The 24,251-nt window shown below is 30.4% G+C and overlaps 3 protein-coding genes across 3 annotated transcripts; 1 reads left to right on the top strand and 2 right to left on the bottom strand.

Annotated features, from left to right (window-relative positions):
• Positions 1-16,397: 16,397 nt before the first annotated feature.
• Positions 16,398-17,975, top strand: LOC110726560 (transcription factor MYB1R1-like). Its single transcript, XM_021906043.1, has 3 exons — positions 16,398-16,814; positions 16,914-17,122; positions 17,226-17,975. Exons 1-3 carry the CDS (start codon positions 16,571-16,573, stop codon positions 17,649-17,651), a joined length of 879 nt encoding a protein of 292 aa, XP_021761735.1. The 5' UTR covers positions 16,398-16,570; the 3' UTR covers positions 17,652-17,975.
• Positions 17,976-20,931: 2,956 nt separating this feature from the next.
• LOC110726594 lies at positions 20,932-21,903 on the bottom strand. Its single transcript, XM_021906074.1, has 2 exons — positions 21,357-21,903; positions 20,932-21,263 (listed from the first exon to the last, which is right to left on the bottom strand). Exons 1-2 carry the CDS (start codon positions 21,901-21,903, stop codon positions 20,932-20,934), a joined length of 879 nt encoding a protein of 292 aa, XP_021761766.1.
• Positions 21,904-23,064: 1,161 nt separating this feature from the next.
• Positions 23,065-24,096, bottom strand: LOC110726593 (glutathione S-transferase T2-like). Its single transcript, XM_021906073.1, has one exon. The coding sequence runs from the start codon at positions 24,094-24,096 to the stop codon at positions 23,065-23,067; it is 1,032 nt and encodes a 343-aa protein (XP_021761765.1).
• Positions 24,097-24,251: the final 155 nt, after the last annotated feature.

Genomic DNA, 24,251 nt, shown 5'->3' with positions numbered 1-24,251 from the left:
CAGTGGCTTGTTCCCATATGTGATGACAGGTCATAACCCAAATTACGGGACAAGAATTTTATCTTTCATAAAAAGGCCCAGAATTTACATATTTTGCTAGACTAGAGGAGAGGTTCTTATATACACCGGGTGTACCGTACATCCATGAGTATTTGTTCTCATTGTGATGATTGTTTTTCATTTTATCATCAAATGAAAAACAAAAATTAATCTTAGGTTAGTTGGGTGTACGATACACCCGGGTGTATATAACAAATTCTAGGACAAGGGATGATCAAACCCCCGGCTCTTTTCTGGACTATGCACGCTTGCTCCAACCTAGGCCCCCATATGTGATGAGTCATAACCCAAATTAATGGAGAAGAATTGTGTTTTTCAGTTCGGGTCGATTCGATTTAGTTCATGTTTAGGTCAAACTTGTTTGAATCGATTTAGACTTGGACCTTTAATCCATTTCAACTTACTTTGAGTCATGTTGATTTTGCCCAGTTGGTTTGGTGTGGATTGGGTCACAATCAACTAGGTTTTTGGTTGTACCTTTTGAAATGGATTTGAATGAGTATAATCCATTTCAATGTTTGGTTGAACATTTTTTACCATAAATTTTATATTAATGGTATCTAACTCCGTTCCAACCCTATACATTTTTTAAGTAAAGTTCAAGTTTCAAATAGGTTAATGGGGATGACCACATGCCACGTCTACATGAGCAAGCAGTTTGAAAAACATGTCTTTACTTTTTGCTTTGAGTCATGTTGATTTTAACATTGCTAAAATTGTATTAAAGTGAAATATAATAGGGGTGACTAATTATTACTTTAAATTAATGTAACAATGTCAAAGATAAGTTGATTTATATGTGTTACATATCATAGCGCAGTTGCATTTTCTTTTATTTATATATCGTGTTGTGTTAAATTGTTATTGTCGTAATTGTCCTCTTATATGTAAGTAATTGTTTACCAACTCTCCAATGATGGTATGTTAAATATATCTCACAAAAATACATAATAGAGTGACAATGAAATTTGTGACTTTTTCTCTATTTTTTTGATATAGAAACAAAGGCATGAATAGGATGTTGTATCAAATATCATTTACACCTTTTCTTTTCAAATGAAAATGCTTTTATGTCATTAATTGAGCTAGATTCCAGATATGACGACAGATTATTAGTAATTTAGTATTATACTATTACTTGTGTCTTACTAGTGATTAATTATGCTAACATTGCTTTAAAAACTTACAAGTAGTTTTCTAATGTTATAATGCTTCAATAATTTAATCATATTACACCATATACGGTTTCTGAATTCTATAATTAAATCAAGCTAGAGAGTCTTATTACATTACTCCCTTCGACTTTTTGTTCTTTTTCATTTTGATTTTTTTTTTTTAATATCTCGGAAAAAGATTTCATATGAAAAAAACTAAAATAATCCGATCACAAATATTCTTTGCATTCTCTTTTTCTAGCAATGGCAATACATTCTCTTTAAATTTCTTTTGGTATTATTTTTGTTGTACATGCATGTGAGTTTGTTCTACTGCGTATCTAACTAAATTTAAAAAAGTAACTATTTCATAATTTCTTATATTTCAAAGGGTCAAAATTAAAGGAGAGAGGGTATTGGTATAATGATACATAGTTTAAGAATTTAACAATGACAATAATGTTAGTAGTTGGAAAATGATGATGTTAGTTAACGGTGATTGCATACTTTTGATGTACGAGGTATTGTTTTATATATCTGTCAAAATTTGGATGTAATTAGCTAGATCCAAGTCAATATAGAGGCCTAGGGGTTATGATTTCGATAATTGTTATTCGTGAACTATTTACGGGGTATTATTTTGAGAAATTGAATCTAATAAAAAAATTGAAGCTCATAAAACAATGATAAACGTAGTAAAAGAGACAAAAAAATAATGTGTACATTATTTGTGTTGAATTTAAGTGCACGACACCAAATATAATTATACATGTTTTGGATCACAAGAAATTTGGAGTGTTGTAATATATGTTTGCATATAAATTAAAATTCAAGCTACACATATAAGATCTTTATCAAAAGTACAATTATAAAAGTAAGGAAAGAAATCCTCTCGATCTTTTCCTTGGAAGAGTGAAACATCGTCCAAAATTCTTCTTAACTTAAACTAAGCTTCACAATAACTTCAGCAAAATTGTATTTGAGATAATTGGAAAATATGGAGTACATTACAATCTTAATTTTTTTTAAACACTCTATTTAATTGAACACAAACTATTGCGTCAATCCAGCCTAATCAAATGTTTCGTCAGTCTAGCGGGTTTTTGCTTTATACCAATGATTGCTCCCATCGGCGACGTTGTTATTGGCGGTGATATAGTCAATGGCGAGAAACTCGTTGATTGTTGATTATATTTGTCCATGATTTATGCTTGAATTGGCTTGATAATTGCTTGAGATTCTAGGATATTTCGAAAAATGCCCAAGAAAATCGGTTTGGGGCTTTCTTGTGTGATGTGTAATTGTTGAAATTGATTGTCCTATGTGATTGTATGTTGAATTGTGAGCGTTTTTATAACAAATGCATGTATTTTGGTTGAGAAATGAGCATGTTATATTATACCCATGAGCTTAGTACGGTACCTTCAAGGGTGATTGTATGTTGAATTGTGAGCGTTTTTATAATAAATGCATGTATTTTGGTTGAAAAATGAGCATGTTATATTATACTCATGAGCTTAGTACGGTACCTTCAAGGGTGGTTCCGCCATTGTTGACCTTTTAATTATTTTTACAAAATAAATTCTATTGTCTAGATTTTATCATCTATAATAAGTTGGATGATATCATCTATAAGTTGGATGCTATCCTCTATAACAGGATGTGATATTGTGTATATCAATCAACAAAAGTAACATATCAGCTAACAAATGAAGCATATCAGCCAACAAAAGGAACATATCAGCCAACAAAAGATAGATATCAGCTAGCATATTGAACATATCAGCCAACAAAAAGATGAAATCAGCAAAAAAACAACAACAGGTAAGCCAACATATTGTACATATCCTCTATCAAATAATTTAATATATATCCTCCAACAAACTTTACGTATTCTCTATTAAATAACCCATATCCTCCAATAAATTGTACATATCCTCCATCAAATACTACATATCCTTTAATAAATTGTACGTATCCTTTATCAACTAACACATATCCTCCACCAAATACTACATCATATCCACTAACAAAATGTAAGTATCTTCTATCAAAGATAAATTGTACATATCCTCTATCATATCAAATACTACATATTCTATAACAAACAATATATATCCTACAATAAACTGTACGTATTCTATATCAAATAACACATATCCTCCAACAAGTTGTACATATCCTCTATCAAATAATACATATCCTATATCAAATACTACATATCATATATACTTGACGCAAGAATTGTTTGGTGCGACTTGCCGCACCCAATACCTTCTCTTAATTGAATGTGTTGGAATATAAAATCTCAATCTATTTATATATTAGTGTTAAGTAATCTTTTCTACATAATGCACAAATGATCCTAATGAATGCTTAACAACCATTCACCCCGCCCCCCTTCTCCCACCTAAAAAGAGCAAGAAATTGTCTAGAATGCCAATTATTTACAAAGTATAAAGTTTTAAGGGAATCGAAACCCAAAACTTAGAATCAAATTCCGTATACACCAGTAACACCAAAGCTATCGCCCCTAAGCGTGCACTAGACAACCATTGCCTCTTGTAACTCTCTATTATACATGAAAAGAAAATAGAAAAACCATTTGATTGGATCAATCAGCACCCATGTTTGCTAGTGTTGATTAATTTTATATTAATGATAAGTAGAAGTCATAATCCTATTCATCCATGTGTTAACTCTTGGTTTATGGGATTAATTTGGCCAATTAGAAAGCAAGTGGTACTAAACAAAAAGAACAAAATCACGAGGAGATATTCTCGGCTTTTGCTTAACTTATTTTACTTAACCTTAATCTAGCCTTAATTCAATTCAAATTTCCAAGAAGAATAGATTTTAGTCAACTGTGAGAGAAAGATAAAGGCTACTCTATCTAATTAATGTATAACCTGGAGAATAATTAGTCATGAATAGGTGACTTTGCATAATTAAGACATATAATAATATTTTTTAATTAAAGACAGATTTCTTACACCGTACCACCCTAAACTTTATGTATATAATATACGTATATTTGTATTTACTACTTGCACGAAAATATGCTTCCTACGATAATAATTATATTAATCTTAAATTACTATTATTACTTACGTGATCAAGGATGCAGTTAGCTAAAACTTTACAGGCTTTCATCAACTTTGATTTGGTTTATGGAATTAATATGAAGTAATTAAGTGAAAAGGTGAAAGAGATTGATTAAAAAATTATTACTAAAATAATAACAAAAGGACCTTTTTGCTCCTATCATGTATGTGAAGAAATGGCACGACAATCGAATGAAAATGAAGAAATTAATTATACATTTCAACTCTTGGAGTATATATCTTCTTAGATTTTTAGTTATTAGAGGGATATTATTTTAGGTTTTATAGAATCATTAAAAGCAGTGATGAAACAAGTAATTGATGTATAAGTTTTAATTTGATCACCATTGTCCTTAAAACTTGATTAATCAAGCTAAGCTATTTGACACCTATATATACTACTCTGTATTATTTGAAATTTTGAATATCGCACCAGGCCACTTGTACGTGGTGGCAATTTAGAACTAATGCTTCTAAGAAAGTGTATAAAATGGTAACAAAAAAAAAAAAAAAAAAAAAAAAGAAGAAGATGTGATTATGTTTAGTTAGCTTATTATATAGCTTGTACCAATGTTTTATAGGAAATTTTGATGTTACAATAACATTACTAAGGAGAATTTACATAAAAGTGATATAATTTTAACAAAGTTGACTGTAAAAGCTGATGATTATCTTATGAAATAGGGTTCGTTTATGAGCAAGTAAATTAGAGTTATTCTATGTAAATCAATTCTAAATGACTAAATTATCATATATCTATCTAAAGACATATCGATCTACTACTTTGTATCATGTGTAATGTCACAAATTTACCCTAAAGTAAAATTTATGTTGTTAGATGTACTGTTACAATTTTTACAAAGACCAAATTGTCCTTCGATCCAAGAAGAATATGCTTATGTCATTCAATTCATATTGATCAATTGACCACATCCATTGAAAAATATTTTTTCTATTTCTTTCTAAACAACAAAACAATTTTTATACATACCCTCTTAATTATATGTAGGGACTTAGGTAAACAACATTTTATGGAGTAGAACAAAATGGTTAAACAATTTTACTTTTTAGTATAGGTCATTTATTTGTGGAGGCTCATGATCGTTTGAAATTTGTTTGTAGCCTATATACTAAAATATATATATATATATATATATATATGTTTTATGTCTTTTTGAGAAAAGAGTATATATTTTTATAAGGATTAAACACTACATAATTTAATTTAATTTAATTATCATCCCTTAAATATTTTACATAGCAAATCTCAATGAAATAATATTTGCAACAACAATAATAAAACTCAAAAAATCCAAAAAACTTCGAAGTAATTTATTTACACCTCAACCATGTGAGTAAAAGATCATGCGTTGATTTAGTTTCCTGAAATAGCATATATATGGAAGTGAAATTAGTGGACCAATATATATATAGATGGTACTCTAATTAATTAATTAGCATGGTGGGGACAATATAATATGCAAATATATTAGATAAGCACGATTATTCAAACACTAAGATGGATTTGGTAAACACCAAAAATATGTTATATTGACAATCACCCAACCCCAAAAGAAAAGGGAAAAGTAGACAAGAAGCAACTATTATGAGGCTCAAACAACCCTACAAAAAAATACAATTAGTGGGGCTAATCAAAGGATTATTGAATAATTATGCATATTTTAGCTTATCATCAACTGCATTTTACATAAAGGAAGTCTTCATTCTTCATCTCACATATAATATATATGATCATGATCAATGCCATATATGGTGAGTATTAGGTGGTCAAAAATGTGTAACTCCTAATTAATACTTGTATATATCATTGGTAGGGACTTTTTAATACTTGAAATTAGGATGATCTAGCAATACAAGCCAATTCAAAGGGGCGCCTAAGGGGTATATAATAGCTTAGTAAGTTTAAAAGAAAATCATTTTATGGTTTTGACCAAGTCGCAATATAAGTAAATTAACTCTGAACATACACATACAGACATAGGTGATATCCCTAACCGATCCGATAATACAACCCAAACTCGACCCCAATTTATTGAGAGAAACTCGAATTCGGCCTGAACTAAACTCAACCTCTTTAACTAAGTTGGTTACATGAGATAATTCAACTTCGTTCACACATGTAATCAACAAATATTATGTCATTTTTTATTACCTCTACTTTAATATCGATCTCCTATAGTAGCCAAGTTTCAATCAGTTTTATTGGTGCACAAATTATTTTCATTATTATATTGTTGGTGCCCTTTATTCATTACAGGAGCTAGAAAAGGATCTGAAATCTGTACAGGATGTTTTCCTTCTTACCAAAGCAAAAATCTTTTCTGATCATAATATAAAAAGTCAAATAAATAGTAGTAGGTGACAAAAAAATTCTTTAATTTATTGGGCTTACATATGTAACATTATTGCCGATTATTTGATTAACAAGGTGAACTAAACATACTTTAATGGCTTATTAAGTTGAGGCAATAAAAAGTAAGATTAAAAAGGTGAAACTGTTGAATTATTAATCACATGTCAAATAATTTGTGAAAAAAGAAGTATGAAAAAGGATGAATAAAAGTAACTTGAAAAAAAATGTCACTTTCAAATAGTAAAGAAAGAAGGACAAATGGTAATTCTTATAACATGCAATTATGCTACCTTTGTTGTGTAGCTCACTTAAAAAGTCAAAAGGTACAACATATATACATATATATCACAATTTACAAATCTAAGAGTAATAGGTTTGCTTATTGGCTTGCTAAATTTGCCCATCAAAGTCATAATCATATGGAGTTTAGTTTCCACCAATGTAACACATAATTTATAACATTTTGTACTATTAGATATGATAAGATATTGTTTGAAAGAAGAGTTGTTTCTTCACGACTTTACCTTATGAATAATATGAAGTATACTCCATGAGTCCATGTATAGTTAGAATCGTGAACAAAAAAATAAACAAAAAACAAAACAAAACAAACAAACATAACCTAAAGTGATACAAGTAGCTAAAATAATAAGTTTGTAGATCGAGCTTTGTATATAAATTGAAATTCAATAATTAACTAGTGCATCTAAGTATTGGCAATTTCGTAATTTTGTAATTTTTAAATTTAAATTAGTTTCCAATTTTTTTACTTTAATAATATTTTTCTCTTTTAAAATTTAATTCAATTAAATTCGGGCTAAAATAAGCTCTTATGAAAGTTTTTTTGATAAATATTACTTTTTTTTTTCATTAAAAACTGGAAAATCTTTAGTAGAGTTGCATGATTATAAATTTACTTTTGAATTAATACTACAAAGTATTATTTATATTACTTTAATGTATCTTTTTATTATGATGAGATTGGTTCTCATTACTCATTTAAGACCAAATTAACTACTATTTTTTATATACCATAATTGATGCTAATAAAATATGAAAAACTAAAAAAAAAAATATTAAAAACAATCTATTAGTTTATCAAATAACCCACCAACCAATCAACATCAACAAGCAACCAAAATATCAAAACTACAAAACAAGACCTACACGACATCATAATATCCATTATACACTCTTATTCATCTTGATACACCCGATAAAATTTGATAATTCAATACCCTCAAAAGACCAATTGATCATCTATATATATCATGCATGTGCCATCTAGTTGTTTTAGTTACTAAAAAAGGCGCGTGAGAATAGAGCATCAAGTAAAAAGAAGAAAGAAGAAAATGATAGTGGGGTCCCACAAATACCTTATCTCAGGCTTATCTTCCACCCCCAGATGCACCTCCACTATCAAAAGATGGTAATTAAGATTAGATTAGATAATAAAGTAGTACCGATCATCAAATTAATTAGGGCAACACCCCACCTTAATATAAAATTAAATTAATAAATTGGTTTATTAGCATATACGGAATATATTAATAAATTATATACTCCACTTTGAGACAAATATGCTTTCCCGACGGTTCATATGCCTTCCCTGCCTCTATATTCTAACATCAATCATCATTTTATCTTGACAAAATTCTTATATTTGTACTAGCAATGTGGCAAATTTGAATGGTGGATGTTGAACACTATTTATGGAGTTATTTTATTTGTTGAAATACTATATTTATGTGCTCTTCTTTTACATTTTTGACTTCAATTGATGTTTTTATTAGCTTTGCTAACTTTACATTTTCAATGCATTTCTTTGAGCATCTATCATATATGTTAGAGATATGAGATATGAGATATGTATCTGACATGTTCTATCTGATTTTTTAATGCCTCTACCTAATTGAAAATGTATAGTGATGCAAATTTTTGACTAATTAATAGTTTAATTGTAAAAAAGTTAATATCAAACTAAACATTGAGACAATTGTAATAAGTACTTAAAATGATAATTTTATTTATTTTTATGTATAAATCACTAAAGTTAATCGGTCAAAGTGGATTATTTGAATATGCAAAAGATCAAATTAGAGCACTTAAAAGCACAGAGGGAATATTAAAAGTTGATATTTGATTCAACAAGATTGTATTACGTGTGGACAAAGTTATTAAAATCGGGATTGTACTTTGAATCAGAAGGGGCTCTCATAATCGAATCGTAGAACCGTAAGATTCTACCGACACATAATCAAGACGTAATATCCAAATTTAATTAAATATACTTAAATTATGAGTTTAAAACCTAATTATTAATTGAAAATAGTTGTTTACCCATTAAGCAACCAATAATTGACATTATATAATTATAAATAACTATGTAGGCATGTATTTAATTTGTAAGGATTTCGCTATTTAAGAGAAATATGTAAAATCGGGTAAAATCGTAAATCAAATCGTATGATATACATAAATCGTAAAATCATAAGATTCGTAGTAACAGTAATCTTGAAGTGTTTGAAATTATTTTATTTAGATAAAAGTGTTGTGACTAAACAAGAATCACAATTCAACAATCCACGAAGTGATGAAGCTAAGTGATGACTATAAATTTTCAAAAATATCATTCTATGGAGTATCTGACTATCTGTAGTTGATGTAAATGCTAGTTACGAGTAAAATATAATAGAAAATCAACAGTCAACGCAGTGCAAAGTGTCTAATGTAATTAACATTATGATTCAAGTTTTGCATGATGACATACTTTTTGGTGGTTCAAAATGTAGCTATAATCTGGAGAGGTTGTTGTTAGGTGTACGTGATAGTAGCCGTTAATTGTTGGAGTAACGGTTAGTTGTCAATAAGTTGTTAGCTGTGAAAATAGATAAGTAAGTATAAATGTTTGGTAAAGTAGCGATTACGTAGTTGTTACATATATTTGATTTAAAAAAACGAACAGTACAACTACGACTAATTGTCAAACACAAATTTTTATATGTGGCTAGCCACATGGTATAGCCGCTTCACATATAATTAGCAATTGACAATCAAGTAACGAGGGTTACGACAATGATTAAATTGGGTTATCTTGGCGGATAATAAGGGGTTAGACTTACACCATACTTGGAAATGGGGTTACTCTTATCAACAAGTGGAGTTATTTTTTTAGTAGTCAAAATAGAGGAAGATGTGAGCTACTCATAAACAAATGGGGTTACTTTTTTTTATAAAATTAATTGATGCTACTCGTTTAATAAATTGAGGTTACTCTTATGAGAAAAAAGTTATGCACATGAATAATTGAGGTTACTTACATTAATGAATAATAATTAATCTTATATAAATGTGGCCATTGTGCCACATCATGTGACTGACCACACAAAAGACTTATTGATTTTCAAAAGTTACTCATAATTTTTTTAGCTTTTGATAATCATATAATTCTTCAATTATGATCAAGCAAAGTTTTGAAAACATAATAATAATAATCTCAAATACACACAAGAAAGATTACAACCTACAAAATCTTGCATAATAACGTCTCTTATGTGCGTTCAGGTGTTGCGTTTTTTATGAAAACAGGAGAAGGAGAAAATTACACATTTACATGGGGATGAATTGGTTAACATGCGGAATTGACATGATGTGATAATGATTTTTATTACCTCCAATAACGTTAATACGGAGTACTTAAATATAATGGCACTAGTGGACGTAAATATTACTAGTGGATTCTGCCAATTACATTTGAAATTGACATTTTGACTCCTCATGGAAAGTATTTTTTACTTCTTGGATAGAATGCACAAGCATTTAAGCCGCATATACTTGTTCGATTAATAATAACAATACTTTCGTATAATATATGGTCAATCAAATCAATAATTGAATATGTTGAGATTGTGAACGAAACTAATAAGTAATATAACATGAATATAGAAAACTCTTTTCTTATTGGGCCATGGAAAGATCATAGGAGTAACTTGTGTTTACCCTTATTCACAATAATCGCAGCTAATTTATAAGGCTTTTGATGGTGTTTAGATGATGTAAGTATTAATTAGTACTTATAAGAGAAAATGAACTTCAAAGGTTACGTGGAGATGAATACTAATAGAGTTGGCATTGTAAACCTTTTAACATGTGTTTTATTCCTATCAGATGATGTTGCAAAAGAACACCCGTACAACTCAAATGAGAGATGAGGAAGGAGTGGGTTGGGCAACAATGATGGGAGTAGAGGATCAGAGGGGATAATGTGGAGGACTTTGGAAGATTGGTAGAGCGAGATGATGACAATGTTATTGTTTGGAGGTGCAATGGCGGGTCTTGGCCAAAATGTTATTAAATGACTAATGTTTGATTCGCCAATCTTGTGTACAGAAATAAAATGTATAATCAGTATGTCACAACTTTAATAAACTCTAATTAGACACTTGCGGAGTAAGAACATAATTCAATGAACATTTGGGGGGAGGTGTGTGTCTACCCCAACTAAAATTCAGCAGCTTAATGGTACGATAGATAAAAAAGTGAAAACATGCTAATTAAGCTTAATAATCTGACCTTTATATTAAGTGTTCACCCTAACTTATATTCACTACTTATTTTATGTAAAAGTTTACTTGTACATAATTAGGCCCTGTTCACTTCACTTTAAAAACATAATATTCAGTAAAAATAATTTCAGCTCAGTAAATATAATTTTAGTTAAGCAAAAATAAGTTTACTTTAGTAAAAATAAGTTTAGTTCAGTAAAAATCAGTTACTTTAAAGAAAAAATATAACAGAAAATCAGTAAAAATAATTTTAGTTCAACAAAATAATTTCAATCCAGTAAAATTAATTTAAGTTCAGCAAAATTAATTTCAATTCATTAAAAATAATTTAAGTTCAGCAAAAATAAGGTGAAATAAACAGTACAATAAAATACGAGTTATAACATGGACCACCATTTACCCCCAACTTTCCCTAATATGTGGAGGAGCCCGACTACTACTAAGCTCCTACTTGTCACTACATTTATCACTAATCTAAAAAGTCACCACCTCAAATAAGCCATCATTTGTATGCAATCGCCATTTACGAAGTGACAACTCAAATATATTAATTACCACTTTCCTTTTTTTTTTTTTTTTTTACACAAATTACCACTTTTTTTTATCCCTCAAAACATTCTAACTTTTCCTTTTTTCTAATACTATTATATATTCTAATGTTGTTGATCTCTCAATTATAACACACTTACCATGGTCTCTCCTCAATACCAACAAAATTTCCACAACTCCATTTATATTTTACCTCCCTTAATCCCCCACCTATACCACAAATTAAGAAAAAAAAAATAATATAGGTAGATCTGTTAAAGGACCAATGTTTAGGGTAAAAATACCCTATGCCACGTGGCCCAGTAGAATCATGACACGTGGCAGCCCACCAGAGGCTCAACGGGATCCAATCGGATGCTAACACGTGGCATCAAAACCCTAATCAGGGAACATGTCTCCCCCACTATAAATAGAGGAATCCTCCTCATTTATTGGGCATTCACAAATACATACACAAAACCCGAGCAATATTAATTGTGGAATCTCTCTGAATCAGGGAGTAATACCTATTTACTTTTCGCCTGCTTACCCACCCGTAAATCATACTAACTTGATCGTCGGAGGCGGAACTCCACCCAATTGGAGTTTCGTGGTTTTGCAGGTACAGAAGTCAGGCGCGCATACTCCGTATCGTAACTCTCCCGAAGGACTAAAAACACCCGAAACAACCAACTCAACCAAACGCTTAAATTAGTGGTTGAAATCCAGGATCGATTTTGGTTGAAGCCTAGGATCAGTTTATATACACTATCTATTTCTTCTTATAAATTTACACTCGTAATGTATTTTTTGAATATTAATAATAATAATTGCTTTTCATTTATTTTTCAATTCTTTTTACATGTAATAAAATGTCATCATGTTTAAATTAAACAATCTTTACTCGTGGTTTGGGCTTTGGCCTATAAACACATTTTTGTTAGGAAAGCCCCTTATAATTGACAATTATGACAAGGACATCAAAATTTAACAAATAAGGTAAACGTAGAAATCAATTAAAATAATTGTTACTTAAATATCATATTTGTTTCTCTTAATGATTTTTATACTATATAATATAATTCATCTGTTTACTTTCTTTAATTCATTCCTTAAATAAGTTAAATTGCATCATAATGGATTACGAAGTATTATGCATGTAAATAAAAGCAGAAGAAATACATTATCATACTCCGTAAGTCATATATTCTTAACTTTATACTTTTTTTTAGGGGATTCTTCACTTTAAACTTGTTTAAATAGTTAATATACTAATAATAAGAATAATAAAATCATAAGCCAACGAAAATATAGAAAGAAAAAATATTGCCTTGTGGAAGAAGCATAAATTCATTAAATAGAAGGTAGGAAAAAAAAAGAAAAATAAAGGGAAGTAATAGTATAGAAAGATGGTAGGTTCTAATAATCGAAGCCAAAATAAGGAAACAAATAATCTTACACTAGATGAAGCCCATGCAATATATTTTTCAAATAAAATATTTTACTAAATATATATATTTATCTAATAAATTTTGTTTCACTTGCTTACTACTTGAATTTTTTTATTGTAAAATGAATTATTAACTTTTTTTTCTTCTCATATTTAGATAAAATTTGTAATATAAATAGATAATATTTGATTTTACAAAGTTTCATATGGAGCTGGTGCTGGTCACACCGTGTGGTCGGGATTACTTAGTAAGGAGTTACATGGTTGATCAAGGGTTACTCAATTGACCAGGAGTTACTCGGCCAGTGTTTGGGTGTGTCTCATTCGGCCACACGATATGACCAATCACACAAAAAACGCACTGATTTTATTTTTATAATTAATAAAAAAATTTGATCAAAAATAAATTGCAATTCTTTTTTTTTCATTGGCAAAATATAATTATAACATTTTCTTATGTGACGCTCTAAAATTAATCTTACGTAACATAATCCTATTCAAGCGTTTTAAAATTAATAATCTTATGGCTTTTTTATTATTATCTTACGTAGCGCTTTAAAAAAACTAATCTAATGTCATAATTGATGGTAGCGTTCTAAAAATATTAGTCCTAATTCCTAAGTGGCGCTCTAATAATTCTTTAAAATATAAAATCTTAGGTGACGCTCTAAAAATTCAGAAAATAAACTTCCCATATCTCGTGAAATATTCTCTCTCTTCATCTAAAAAGCTCCTCACCTCTTTATTAAAACAAACAAACAAGCGGATTAAATACAAATAAAAAAATCTTCAAGGATAAGCCGGCACTTATAAGCCACGTGTTGTACCCACGCAACATCGACAAACTGATTGGCTACCCCTGCCACATGCTACCCTACTTCACATCCTCTATAGCTCCATTATTTATATCCAGATAAAATTTAATTCAATAATTTATCATTTTTTCTTAAGAAAATTAAATTATCGTAACGCATTTTGTTTGTAGTTTACCACGTCAAGTTGCCTGTTCGTTAAAAAATAAAGTAATCACTGATTGAGTAATCTATGTAATATTAGTTGAATAACTTTTATAACACTAACCGATGTCATTTCTATAATTTAGACGAAAAAACCTATAACACTAACGGATAATGACTGGCCACACTGAGACACTTATTATTCATTTATATATATATATGAAAAATGGGTTACAAGAGCATTACAAAATACTGAATACAATGAGGGTGGGGATTAGAGCATGTGACCTATCGTACACAAATCTTCACTCTTAATCACTACGCCAAGATCCCATCGTTCCATTTAGACTCAAGTTGTTGGATGGACAAATGGACAATGGTTGTATTTTTGTGTGAATAAATATTTATTGTATGTCTTACTATACCTTCTTTTTCTATTGTGAAAAAATTATAGGAATGATTGTATTTTTATTGAAAATTAAACAAAATAATGTTGGGGGATAAACCATATACAAGACTTTGTATGTTGTTGTGTTTCACTCATTATATTGTAGTAAAACACAAAAACCACTGCACCTTCCACAAATATTTAAGGTGGGTAATATTCATCTTTTGGAAAAAAATAAAATAAAAAATAGCATAAAATAATTATTTTGAAACATCATAAAAGAAAATGGAAAAATTATGTTGTAAGATCCAAAAATAAAACGAAAAAATTATAATTGAACAAAGGAAGAACTATTGCTATTATTATACGGATTGGAATATCTTGTTTTAATTTGAAAAATGGTACAGAGTATAAATCTATGTAGTATATTGGTCAAGTCCAAATAATTCCACTTGTATATAGATTGATATTTTTTTTGAAAAACCTATATAGATTGATATTTGTGATATGCTTTATTGCTTCCCATCTATAATGGGATTTTTTTATAATCAAAGTATTTGGAAAAAAAAGTTTGATAATCAGTTTTTATTTTAACGAAACAAATTTACAACATATTGAGTAAATGTTTGATTGATGTTTTTTTTTTTAATTATTTTTATTTGATTCTAAAATGCCTTTGTTTTTACATCTAAGATATGATCTTAACTAATATATATTTCATCTGTACTCTTATCAATCTTAAAAAAATAAATCAATCAAGATATATTTATACCAAAGCTAAAGCTATATCATGTATCATTACAATAAGGAATTAAAATTAATTTATGCAGTAAAATCTAGGCAAAGCTAATAAAGCATTTTATGCCTTCACGGGCTCTAAACTAGGTGATTATTTACGTATAACTCATAACCTTTACGGATATATATACTCATACTATAATGACAAAAATAATATGGAATACTGCCTTATAATTTAAAGGCAAAATTACAATTATTAACATCAATTTTGTGAAGTTTTGCAATTATTGATACCAACTTATATCACTTGCTAAATTGACACCAATTTGCTACAAAAATTACAAAATTGACATAAATGACACTAAATAACTAATTTTACGTTTTTTTTTTTTTTTTTTTTTGACAATGGCAAATAACTAATTTTACATTACTTTCAACCTTTGTACAAGTATAAAATTCCTTTTCAACGATCATTTGCTTTAAAAAGTTCTTAATGTGATGAAAATATAAGAATATATAAATGTCATATGTAGAGCATTATTGAATGTTTAGTGCCTTTAATGTCAATTATTCTTTTTTAGGCAATTTGGTGTCAATTTAACAAGTGATACAAGTTCGTGTCAATATTTACTACATACCTTTAAGTTGATGTCAATGAGTGTAATTTTGCCTAATTTAAAAGGATTATAATGAAAATTACTAACATAATGAATTTTTTTAGAAAGAAATCTAATTATTAATAAAATAATGAAAATTTGTATACAAAGAAATAAAAAAATATCTCACACAATAATATATTTACCAAATTTAGAATAAATACACACCATTGTCTTCATTAAAATTCAAGGGGTCAAAGTTTACAAACTTTAATTAAGTAAATTTTTAGTATTATTATTATTTTTTTTTTTAAAAAAAAAAGAAAGAAAGATGGGAAGGAGTAATTATTTTAACATATCTGACAGCCCAGTTATCTTATCATGTATCATCTTGGTTCGCAAGTAGAGTAATTTCTTCTTTACAAATCACTCTATCCTTTACCTTATAAAAACCCATTAATTTATCTACAATTTATATAGTATTGTTATTATTTATTATATCTTCTCTGGTACGGATTTTTCTCTTTCTCTCTCTATAGATTCCTTCAAAACCTCACCCTCCCAATACTTTCTCACTCCATTACACACCTTCCTCCATTTTCTCTCTCCTCTCTCATTTTCTCTCTCTTTCAGCGAGCGACGACTTTTTCATCGGAGATGGCCAAGGAAGCGGATTCTACTGGTGGCGAGATCATGCTTTTCGGTGTTCGTGTTGTCGTCGATTCCTTGAGGAAGAGTGTTTCGTTGAATAATCTCTCTCAGTATGAACATCGCCTTGATTCTTCTTCAAACGACGTCGCTCCTCCTCCTGCTACTGCTGCTGGTTATGCTTCTGCCGATGATGCAGTTGCTGTGAATAACTCGTCTGCTGCTGGTGGTGTTAGCCGTGAACGGAAACGAGGTATGAGAGAGATAGTCGGAATCGCGTATTGAAGTTGTTTTTTGTTTGTTTTATTGATTAATTTAGGATTTGTTGTTGATTGAAAAATCGATTGATTAGGAGTTCCATGGACTGAAGATGAACACAAGCTGTTTTTGCTTGGATTGAATAAGGTTGGTAAAGGTGATTGGCGAGGAATTTCTAGAAACTTCGTCAAAACTCGAACTCCTACGCAAGTTGCCAGTCATGCTCAGAAATACTTTCTCCGACGGAGTAATCTCAATCGCCGCCGTCGTAGATCTAGCCTCTTCGATATCACCACCGATTCGGTATAATTTCTTTACTCCTTCAAAATATTCCGACATCAAATCATTTATGATTGTTTCGAATGAGGTTTCTGATTTTGATTTTGAAATTTCCGGATGAAATTAGGTCACTGTAAATCAATCAAATGATAAACAAATCAAGGAAAACAACAACAATGGCGGTTCTCCATCTCCACTACCATCACCACAACAACAACAATCATCGAATTCAGAGATCTCGACTGTGAGATTTTCATCACCAGGAGCTCCGATCTATCCATTAACGACGTCGTTTAGTCATCTACCTCCTCCTCCTACTCCTACTCCTACTCCTCAAGTAACTGATCATGAGATGAAGGTTGTTGTGTCAACGAACAGCAGCACAAGCAGCAAATCAATGGTGGATTTCGATCTGAACCAGAAAGATTCATCATCATTATCACTGTCACTTTCTCTCTCCATGACTTCATCGGATCTCGCGAATTCGAGGAACCCTGCGTTTCAAGTTATGCAAGGGTTCAACAATGGCGATAATAGTATCAGGGTGGCTTAAATGGGGATTATTGGATTTGATTATCATTAATTAATCAATGTAATAATCTGAAAAATATTTTCAGTTTCAAAAAAAAAGAAAAAAAAAGGTATTATTAGGATTTTGGATGGATGGATAAGTTTTTTATTGTTATTATCATAATGATGATGAGTAATTAATTATGATTAAGCTAATTAAGGGGATGTAGTTCTAATTCTGATATTGAAACTCACTTTATATTTTAATTTTTGTATTTGTATTTTTTTTTTTTGTTTCGTTATTTTGTTGTCTTTGGTGGTTAATGTACAGACTGTAAGGATGTGATGTGCCTTGGTTTTTGACAAATCATTTTTGTTTTGTTTGCTGGCAAATAGATGGATGTTTTTTTTTTCTCAAGGATAAATACACTAACTATTTGGAACTATTCGTATATATTAGTGGATTAAAAGTATCATCTCGTATCATTATTACTCCCTATTAATATTTTATCCCTTTTTGTGATTAATTATCGATTCATTTTCAAAATAATATGGACAAAATTATTTATGGAGTATTATTATTAGGAATCTTGAAAGATTCCATTGCAATGGAATCTAATACTTTAACGGTGAATATAAACTCATAAACATTAAATATAATCATGTGGAATTCGATTTATCTCGATTTTTAATTTCTTTTTGATATTATAATATATATGTGTTTGCAATGTACAAGATTTCAATTATCATGATACTTTTGGATTTCTTGTGACCAATCATTTATTAATCTAAAAAATATATTTGTTTATACAAAATCATCAATATATATCAAAGAATTTCTTTAGCAGTTGTAGAAGGGATTATTCTTCTAATTTATGGCCTAGTTAGATGAAGACATTCCTTAAGAGGAGTATAATGTGGGGTGAATTATGAAAATTATGTTGAGTTATCAATATATAAACTTTTACAACTTGTCTTAAGGCTTATTTACGTTCATTAGATGATAAATTCATACAAATTTTTATTTGAATTCGTCATGATAATTAAATTATTGATGAGAGTTTGTACGAAGTACCACTTAACCATAAAATTTATTTTCCTAAATTCTATAAATTTTATTCTTGTCATTTTTAATTGTGAGTATAATATTTAATATTTGAAAAATGAAAAATGAAAAATACGATTTAATAGTCAATAATTACCTACAAATTCTACAATGATCTATGATAATTATTACAGAAAATGTGAAAAATATTTAGTATTTAGGAAATGCTATTTTTAATTCAAAAATAGTACTCAATAAACTCGCATTATTTCTTCGTATTAGGATATTGTACTCCTTGTCACAAATTAACGGAAAATTAACACCGGAGTAGAGCAATTGAATTCTGACATAGAAATATTATGGAACCAACAAAAAAAGTAGGTCCACATGTTATCCATTGCATCTTGGTTGGGGCCTATCCAAAGCATTGATTGGATATGAAAATAATGTTGGCCTATTCCTATTGCAAGTTTGCAACTGCATTTATAGGTCAATACCTGTGAATATTAGTGGAGGTTTTTCTAGCCTTGAACCACTCACTAATAACTTCAGCTGCTCCATCGTTGATTTATTTATCTATTTACGAGTATGAATAAAATTTGTCATTTTAAAGTATTTTTTTTTTTTTAAAGTTTAACAAAAATCTAGTTTAATATTTCTCCTTAGTTGAATATATATATGATGCATATGTGAACGTATGTACTGCTTGTTATTTAATTCAATTTCTTTTAAATTTTACTTTGTATTTAGCGTGATTATTATGTAAATAACACAGAGTATAATACTTAGCTTTGTTATGCTCGATAGTTTGTTATCGAGTAAATACAAAAGGAAGGTAATGATGTTTGGCGAAAGTTGCAAACAAGGTACTCAAGTTTCAATAGTTGCAAATAAGGTACTGAAACCTTGGTTGGAGATAAAAAATCCGGTGGTTACCTGCTCCAACCGGTTACCTCAATTTAAAGTTTAAAAAAAAAAAGGGAAAAGCTAAGTTGTAGCATTGGAAAACGAAAAAACATCATTTCCTTCTAACATTGGCACTACCATTACCCCAAGCTTTCATCGAAACGAAGTAAACAACAAAATCAGCAATATTCAACGCATTTTCATCATATTATCCAAAGCAATCACAATATTTCATCAATTTATTCAATCAGCACATTTCTCATATTCATAAATTCAAATTGAAAAATTACCTTTATTTAAAAAATCAAATCAATTAAACGCATAAAACAACAGATCTTCAACATTATTCTCATAATCGATCAACAAAATAAAAAATCATTCAGGTCAAAAACGCCAAAAATCAAATCAATCGAACATAAAAATGACGAAATCTAAACCCCACGAGTTGATATGAGAGAATTTTTACAGGAAATTGAGAGATTAAGCAGAGTTGCAGCAGCGTTTTCTTGCGCTAATGGTGTAGGAGAGTAAAGGGTTTCAGCGAGGAGAGAGATTGCTGCACCTTCGTCTTCTTCAGCGATTATGGGTCGAATTTCTGGGTCGCTTTTGGTGAGTAATCGGAGCTCACAAAGTGCTGCTATTCGGGTTTGATTTGATACTGAATTTCGTCTTCTTCAGCGAATGGGTCGAATTTCTGGGTTGAATTAAGGAGAGGAAGAGAGAGAATTTGGAGTTTTTGGTGGCAATGGTATTTGTCTTTGGAGTTGACGGTGGAATTGGTGGTGGTCTGGTGTTTGTTTTTGAGTGAAGAATAAGATGTGAAGGGAGGAGAGAGAAGGTGAATTAAAAAAGTTGTGAGGTTATAATTGTTACCAAACATTAGAGCATACACAATGGTTGCCCAACCCCATCTTGGTTATTGATTATTTTATTATTTTATCCATCTTCCACCTCACTTATAACCACTCTTATAACCATTTAATAACCAATGTATGCCAATAGTTAACCATAATATTTTGGTTATACATTTTCTCTCTCTTACTTTTACCCAACCCCACCACACAATTTATTACTTAAATTCTATTATTATTAAATAATGCATTTGGTAATAATCATTCAAAATTAATAATTATTTATTAGCATACATTAATTAGATAAAATCTCAAAAATTTAAAAATAATGCAATTTTGATATTAATTAGTACGTAATTAGTCGTTAATTAAGACACAAACAATAATTGTAACCCTACTACATTCCATAATAATAAAAATCATACATATATATTCTATCAAATGACAAAAGTCTTTGAAAGATAATAACGAACCGCGAACAAGTACAAACACAATGATATAATATTGCGATTACACATCTATTAATGCAAATTATTGTCCCTACTTTGAACACCGAATTTGAGCCACATATGTTCAACTAAGTCTTTCTTCAATGCTTTATGCATAGCTTCATCACGAACACGTGCTCTATTAGACATGTAAGTTTCCAAACTTGCAATTCGGTTGTTGCTATTTTGGAACTGAAAAGGCTCTTCATTATTTTCATTACTTGAAGACGCATTTGTAGCTTGATCATATTCATTTGGATCGTAATACGTTTTATATGTATCTCTTTCATCCTCAACAATCATATTGTGCATAATAATACACGCTATCATTATTTTTCCTAACATTGATGCGTCACGAGCTAGCGCTGGATTCCGTATTATTGCAAAACGAGCTTGTAATACTCCAAAAGCACGCTCAACGTCCTTTCATTTAGCTTCTTGTACTTTGGCAAATAGACCTTCTTTTTCATTTTGTGGTAGTGATATTGTAGGAATGAATGCCGCCCATTTAGGATATATACCATCAGTGAGATAATATCCCATATTGTATGTGCGACCATTCACAACATAGTTAATAGAGGGTGCACAACCTTCAAAAACATCATTAAACAATGGGGATCTATCAAGAACATTAATATCATTACGACTACCTGGTGTCCCAAAAAAGGCATGCCAGATCCAAAGATCATATGATGCCACAGCTTCCAAGATTAATGTGGGTTTACCTGGTCTTCCAGAAAACATACCTTTTAATCGAAGTGGACAGTTTTTCCACCTCCAATGCATACAATCAATAGAACCTAACATGCCAGGAAATCCACGACGTTCACCAATCCTTAGTAGTCTTACTAGATCTTCTTCATTGGGCTTTCGAAGGTATTCATCACTAAAGTAAGAGACTATTCCTTCCACAAAATGCTGAAGTGAATCTCTTGCAAGAGATGCACTAATCCGAATGTAGTCATCCACAGAATCAGCGGAGGTGCCATAAGCTATTAGTCTCATAGCCGCGGTGCATTTTTGTAATGCAGAGGCACCAAATCTTCATGTAGCATCTTGTCTTTGCTGGAAGAAGGGATGACGTTCTTCTAAAGTTTGCTTAATTCGGAGAAATATATGTTTGTTCATGCGAAATCTCCGACGGAATAATTGTGGAGGGAACACAGGATGGTCGGTAAAGTAGTCATTCCATAAACGACTGTGTCCATCCTCACGATCCCTTGGAACGGGAACCCTTGGTGGCCTTGGCACTTGATTAAACATTTGATATACTTCAACTGGATTGGACATAAAAACTTCATCCATCATTCGATCGAACTGGCGATTGGCTTGCCTTCGTCTTTCATATCGTTGGGTTTGGCTATTTTCTGAATTGGAAGAGGAATTAGAAGAGTTGGAGCTATCGTCAGATGACATGTTTTTAAAACCAAATTTGATATGAGAATGGAAGGTAGAAGTATAATAGGGGGAAATGGATGGTTGTTCAAGGGAATCCCACTCTGATGTATCCATCTTATAGAACAAGTGTGTATGATATGTAGTAATTTTTTTGTCTTATATGGTAAATTTGAAGTCTTGCATGCATGCAATGATTCATAAAGTAGTTAATAATTTTTAAAAGTAATGGAGATGCATGCCTTTGCATTGTCACTATCACCTTAACATTGTTATGTACGTCAAAGCAAGTGATGCATGCTACTATTTCCTTTTCAGTGTTAAGTACATCAGTGAACAAAATTCACTATTACCTTTTCAGTGTTAAGTACATCAATGTCTAGTATTTAATATTTGCTTTTCAGTGTTGGGTACATCAAATACTTTACAGTGTAATGTAAATCAATGTACATCTTTTGCAGTGATATATCAAAGTGAATCAATAGGTTTAGTCAGATCAATAATAATTATATGTTATTATATACAAACTTTAATGTATTGAATAATATTATTAAGCTTATAATACGATTATAAGAAGAGACATGTAATTTAACTTAATTTTTTTATTAATAATGACATTATAATATAAAATTCATTCACATCCTCAAACAACAACTTATTAAAAATATTCAAACTACAAATCAGACCTTAAGTACATAAAAAAGAACAATAAAAAAGGAATTATTTGAAATCAACCAACATTACGACAATAATCAACCATACACTAATACATTAGTCTGAGGGGAACAACTTCTTCAACAAAGTGCTCCTTAATTCTTGATCTTCCGAAGATAAGTTTGGCTTTGAATCGAGGTGTTTAAATAACTCCATATTAATTTTTCTTTGCTTCCTTGCTTCTTTCTCCCTTTCTAGTTGCAACCTTGTAAGTTCAACTTCATTTTCTGATTGCCTTATAAGGTTCATGTTCTGGGCAGTGTCCAACCATTGTTGCCATGCTCCACTTGGCATGTTTGGCACCTTGCTCTTTCCTTTATTTTTACTAGATTCGTTGCTAGAAGGAAAGCCTGAATACCCAATATCACCACTGGTTGGTGTTTCTGGGTTTGATGAAGAGGAGTAGTTTCCAGCTTCATTGATACGAGATCTCTTTGAGTCACTTCCTTGAGTGGATGTCTTTTCCTTGCATTTTTTAACAACATCTTCACTTGGTTTCCATGCTTCATGTTGTTTTAAGATGTCCCAAACATGCTTGTCTTGAAAGGTTTTAGAGCATAATGAAGACTTTGTTTTGTCGTTAGCATATATACTATATGCTAATTTCATAACATCTTCATCATTCATACCACTTCCCTTTTTTGATTCAGCATGAGCATGTGAGCCACAAAATTTAGAACATGAAGCATTAATCCTTCTCCAACGGTTTCTAAGTTGCTCCGTACCCCTCATTTTCAACAAATCTTCTCGTGTTACCCGATCAGTACCTTCTTCGAAACACCTTTGTTTGTATAGTCTAACATTATTATACATTTCTTCAATTTTCCTCCAAAAAACATCCCCCTTTTGGTTAGTGTTAGTTTTTTTATTTTGACTAACCTCAAGCCAAGCCTTCACAAGAACCACTTCTTCAGCTTTTGACCAAAAAATTTTCCTTCCATCTTGATTGCCTCCTTCATTACCTCTTTCATTACCTTCGCCTTCTTCAACTTCTGGTTCATATTCGTCATCTGATGCATTCGATGTGTATGAACAATCGAAACTCGGAAATGCACCATCACCTTGTGACATAGAAAAATGTTGAGACATGGGAAATGTTGAATCAATTTGAGAGATTTGAATATTTTCAAAAGATGGGATAACATTTGGAGAATTTGAATAATTAGGATTTTGTGGTGGTTGAAAAGGAAACGGAGTGAAAGTACTTGGATTTGAGAAATTGAGATTTTGTGAACCGTAATTCG

The sequence above is a fragment of the Chenopodium quinoa genome, unplaced genomic scaffold, assembly GCF_001683475.1.
Source record: "Chenopodium quinoa cultivar QQ74 unplaced genomic scaffold, ASM168347v1, whole genome shotgun sequence".
In the NCBI taxonomy this organism is placed as follows: Eukaryota; Viridiplantae; Streptophyta; class Magnoliopsida; order Caryophyllales; family Amaranthaceae; genus Chenopodium; species Chenopodium quinoa.
This window is presented reverse-complemented; position numbering and strand designations above follow the sequence as displayed.

What these genes read in the sequence shown, in the direction of transcription:
- LOC110726560 (XM_021906043.1), top strand. Translation starts at nt 16,571, where the DNA reads ATGGCCAAGGAAGCGGATTCTACTGGTGGCGAGATCATGCTTTTCGGT. An exon ending in TAGCCGTGAACGGAAACGAG is followed by an intron (nt 16,815 to 16,913) that starts GTATGAGAGAGA and finishes TCGATTGATTAG; the next exon opens with GAGTTCCATGGACTGAAGAT. An exon ending in TCGATATCACCACCGATTCG is followed by an intron (nt 17,123 to 17,225) that starts GTATAATTTCTT and finishes GGATGAAATTAG; the next exon opens with GTCACTGTAAATCAATCAAA.
- LOC110726594 (XM_021906074.1), bottom strand. Translation starts at nt 21,903, where the DNA reads ATGAGACTAATAGCTTATGGCACCTCCGCTGATTCTGTGGATGACTAC. An exon ending in ACCACAAAATGAAAAAGAAG is followed by an intron (nt 21,264 to 21,356) that starts GTCTATTTGCCA and finishes TACGGAATCCAG; the next exon opens with CGCTAGCTCGTGACGCATCA.
- LOC110726593 (XM_021906073.1), bottom strand. Translation starts at nt 24,096, where the DNA reads ATGTCTCAACATTTTTCTATGTCACAAGGTGATGGTGCATTTCCGAGT.